The sequence below is a fragment of the Hydra vulgaris genome, chromosome 02, assembly GCF_038396675.1.
Source record: "Hydra vulgaris chromosome 02, alternate assembly HydraT2T_AEP".
Classification (NCBI taxonomy): domain Eukaryota; kingdom Metazoa; phylum Cnidaria; class Hydrozoa; order Anthoathecata; family Hydridae; genus Hydra; species Hydra vulgaris.
Window position 1 is genome coordinate 37,277,501 of NC_088921.1, and position 4,332 is coordinate 37,281,832.

At 32.8% G+C, this 4,332-nt stretch overlaps 1 protein-coding gene and 2 long non-coding RNA genes across 3 annotated transcripts in view; 1 reads left to right on the forward strand and 2 right to left on the reverse strand.

The window, feature by feature from the left end:
- LOC136076501 (uncharacterized) overlaps window positions 1-776 on the reverse strand; it is a 1,038-nt gene extending 262 nt beyond the window's left edge. Inside the window, exons 1-3 of the long non-coding RNA XR_010636320.1 lie at window positions 697-776; window positions 460-623; window positions 74-229 (exon numbers count right to left, since the gene is read on the reverse strand). This is a non-coding gene — a long non-coding RNA (uncharacterized LOC136076501). The remainder of the gene's footprint in view (window positions 1-73; window positions 230-459; window positions 624-696) is intronic.
- Window positions 777-896: 120 nt separating this feature from the next.
- LOC136076502 (uncharacterized) lies at window positions 897-1,491 on the reverse strand. Its single transcript, XR_010636321.1, has 3 exons — window positions 1,421-1,491; window positions 1,161-1,208; window positions 897-1,070 (listed from the first exon to the last, which is right to left on the reverse strand). It is a non-coding gene; the product is annotated as an uncharacterized LOC136076502 (long non-coding RNA).
- A 1,071-nt stretch (window positions 1,492-2,562) lies between these two features.
- On the forward strand, window positions 2,563-3,591 carry LOC136076046 (histone-lysine N-methyltransferase SETMAR-like). Its single transcript, XM_065789510.1, has one exon. It carries the CDS (start codon window positions 2,563-2,565, stop codon window positions 3,589-3,591), a length of 1,029 nt encoding a protein of 342 aa, XP_065645582.1.
- The last annotated feature ends 741 nt before the right edge of the window (window positions 3,592-4,332 follow it).

Consider the following 4,332-nt stretch of genomic DNA (forward strand, 5'->3'; position numbering starts at 1 on the left):
TAATGTCAACTTTATCAATAAGTACTTGTACTTGACAAACGGTTAACTCTAACGGAATAGCTACTTTGCTTACTTGCAATAAACTTTACAAAAGCCTCAATTGAATATTTGTTTGAGCGTTTCCCAGAACGACAACAACTCATCTGTACTCATCAGTCATGAAAACATTCAAAATGTTTCGTACCATATCAGATATATACTTTCCACCTGCTGTTGCTAGCCAGTTAATCTACATTCAGAAAAAGAAAGTAAACAATTTAAAAGTACACAAAGGTGTATAAACACATACATAAATATATATAAGTGATTACTAAAAAATAAAATTTATATATGAATTCAAATTATATAAAAAATTGTATTATATAAAAAAAGGTTAAATATTCGAATTTTTTATTTTTCAATGGATGCAACCGGAGTTTTTATTAAAAAGTTTTTCAATAATATTTAAGTAAAACTTGCAAAAAGTGAGGCCATTTCTTCATCCTGGCATTGCAACAAAACAGCATCTAACTCTTCTATGCTGCTTGATTTCGTAAATAAACTTTCTTCAGTATGACCAATTGGCATACGCTCTATCAAATGTTTAATCTCTTTTGTCGCAGACGTTACAGATTTTACTAAATCTAATCAAATCGAACTGTTATAAGTATTTAAAAGATAGACAAATTAATATATGTACTTTAAAAGATTTTTCACCTTTAAGTAAATTTTCAATGGAGGACAATCGGTATTCAATTGACTGTGTGATTGGTGTAAGGGTGTTAGTGGAATTTTTTGGTGTATGAGATTGGCAAGAACTTCTGATATAACTCAACAAAATATATTTTAAATATATTATTAGTATATCAACATAAACAATTTTAAAAAAGATTCTAGTTTAATTACATTTATGCATATTTAAATTTAATGATCTTCAATTATAATTATTCTACTTAACAGCAAACTTATAATTACTAAAATAAAATTTACAAAAATCTTACTGAAGGTAAATTTATTTCATCAGGATCATTTAGTAATGACACAAAGCTTTGACTAGATTTTCCTTGGTGTTGCATCTCTCGAAAAACATTCTAATCATATATCAAATTTAAATGTCTAATAATAACATTAACAAATTTTAACTTATAGTATTGCTATCAAGCAACATGTTTAATACTTACAGCATGATGTGGTATTGGCAGTAATGGTTGGCTACCTGGTGTTGATGTCTAAAATATTTTATGCTAATTATTAAAATCTAGTAAAACTTTATCTAATTTAAGAAAATAAAAATTTGTTGATTGTAATCAACAAGAGTAAGCCATGTTTAAATAAATATTTTCGTTTCCACATTTAAAATAATTATTTAACATTTTTTTCATTAACGTAAGCAAGCTAATGAAAAAAACTTGTTTTTAATAAAGTCACTTTATAAGCTTACAGAAATGACAGCCTGCTGAAGAGATGTAGGCATGTTGAAATCAGAATCATCTTCACTAGACATATTGCCATAAATTTGAGAAGCAAATAATGAAGGGGATTATCGTTTTGATGTTGTTTTCCTACGACATGAATTACCTTCATATTCTGAAGCAAGATCACTTGTTTCTTCAGATATTTTTAACTTTTCTAATGCTCTTTCCTCACAGTCTGTAACAAAGTAGTCAAAGTAGTACAAAGTAACAAAAATGTGAGTTGATTGTGCATTAAAGTAATATTAATAAACCAGGTATAACTTAAACGCACACACACACACAAACATACACACACATATGTGTGTGTGTTTACCTGCAGTAGATAAAATTCGTATTTTGTATCTTTCCCAATCTTTATTGGGAATCTGTCTCTTCCGGCGCATTCCTTTTAATGAAGTCATGCTACATTTTGGCCACATACATTCGCTGTTTCCATTAAGCCATTCCTTTGGAACATACTCCACAGTATTGTCGTTAAGGAAATGAACAATATAAAACATATCTTTACACTGTAAAAAATATAAATAGTATAAACTATTTGTGCATATTATAAAAAACTCTAGGAATTAGGAAAGATAATTTCAGTAAATATCGTTTTGGGCTGGCACAATATTTACAGGGTATTTGCCACCCTGATGACACTATGTTTACAATAGAATTACCATAATTCAATAAAAACAAATTTGCATAAGTAATAGTAGTAAAATAACTATATAAATTCCCAATACTTGCTAGGACTATAGCAATATAAATTAACAATATCAAGTAAATAAAAAATAGGTAAAACTCATACTTTTCTATATATAATTATTTCATAAAAAATATCTTTATTACATAGATATAAAATTCATAAGAATGCCGATAAAAAAATAACACTAAAAAACTCATAAAAAAATTAAACATCTTTTACGCAACTGATATATTAGGTAACCAAAAAAGTTCGTGCGGTTTTTGGTAATTGAATTGTTTTTAGCATTTTTTACAACACCCACATCGCACAAGGCAAGTAGCTTTGTTGCGTAATAGAACGCGTGTGTCACGCGCAGTTGCTGCATATATAGTGTAGGCTTGTAACGAGCTTACAGGAAAGGTTTTGTGTAAAGAAAGGATGGCAACCCAACCAACGATTATTCGATCTTGCTTACTTTACGAGTTCAAACTTGGAAGGAATGCAACACAAGTGACCAAAAACATCTGCACAGCATTTGGAGAAGGTACAGTAAGTGAACGCACAGCACAGAAGTGGTTTCAGCGATTCTCTTCGGGAGATGAGTCCATCGAAGACCTGCCGCGTTCTGGACGCCCATTGTTGGTTGATGAGGATGAACTGAAGGACGCTGTCGAGTCTGACTCCAGCCAAACTTGCCAAGAACTTGCAGTAAGGTTTGCTGTGAGTGTTGAAACCATCCGCCTGCATCTGCATGCGATTGGGAAAGCGTGGAAGCTGAGTCGGTGGGTTCCGCACAAATTGTCGATCGACAACAAGAAGCAACGGCTTACGATCTGCACATCACTCTTATCACGCCACAACGTTGAGCCTTTTCTTGATCGTTTATTGACATGCGACGAAAAATGGATTGTGTACAACAATACCAAGCGTTGCTACCATTGGTTGTCCCCCGATGACCCCATCCCAAAGACACCCAAGCCCAATCTCCACGAGGGGGAGGTTTTGCTCTGCATTTGGTGGACTACAGCTGGTGTGGTGCATTACGAGCTGCTCCCAACAGGCCAAACCATTACTGGACTGGTCTACTTAGCACAGCTGCAACGAGTTCACGACCTGTTGCTTGTAAAGCAGCCTGCACTGGTGCACAGGAGAGGAGTTCTGCTTCTCCACGACAACGCGAGACCGCACACCGCTCGCGTGACTCAGGACAAGCTCCAAAGCCTTGGTTGGGAGAGTTTGCCTCATCCACCATACTCGCCAGACCTCTCCCCTACTGATTTCCATTTTTTTCTTTCCCTGGGAAATCATTTAAAAGGACAGAAGTTCCGAGACCAGGACGCGGTTGAAATGGAGTTGAAAGCTTTTATAGACTCAAAGGACCGAGAATTTTTTAGAAGTGGAATAAATAAGCTTGTTTTACGTTGGGAAAAGGTTTTAGATGCTAATGGTGACTATTTTGATGAATAAATGTACTTACTTTTGTCGTTTTGAGTGTTTTTATTATATACGGAAAAACCGCACGAACTTTTTTGGTTACCTGATAAATTGGTTATACAACTAATTATGTAACAAACTGTTTTTTGAAATTAAATACAAAATTTAAAAACTAGATAAAAGTCATTTTTCAAGATTTAAATTGAAGACTATAGTGCTAAAAGTACAAATGTCTTCAATTGTTAAACAGTTCAAAATTTGATGCTGTTCAAAACTAATAGTTTATATAAATAATTCTGGTATTTTGATCAATAACTAAACAATTTATTAGAAGCAAATGGAATAATGTAAAATATACTATTCTCACAAGGAATACACACACATTTGTTAATTATTGAAACATTGCATACATTACTATTAGAGTGTTTGTACAAACCTATATGCATAAATGAAGAAGGATATGGATGGGAATACACGTCTTTATATAAAGTCATTACATTTCCATTACACACAACATCGGTAACAAACGAAGTAACACATACTATTCCAGAAGAGGTGAGATATATATTGTCTGGTGAATGTGTAGATAAGTAAAATAAGTTATTGCAAGATGGCAATAATGTTCTGAAAATTGAATTTCTAATTACATTATTGATGCACTGTTTGAGGCAATTGGTGTTGGAATTAATGGTCTTTTTAATATGCCTTAATTTATTCTCAAAAGGAAATGATGACCAAAAGTCAAGTGGACCAAGGTTTTTTACAAACTCATCT

What these genes read in the sequence shown, in the direction of transcription:
- LOC136076046 (XM_065789510.1), top strand. Translation starts at nt 2,563, where the DNA reads ATGGCAACCCAACCAACGATTATTCGATCTTGCTTACTTTACGAGTTC.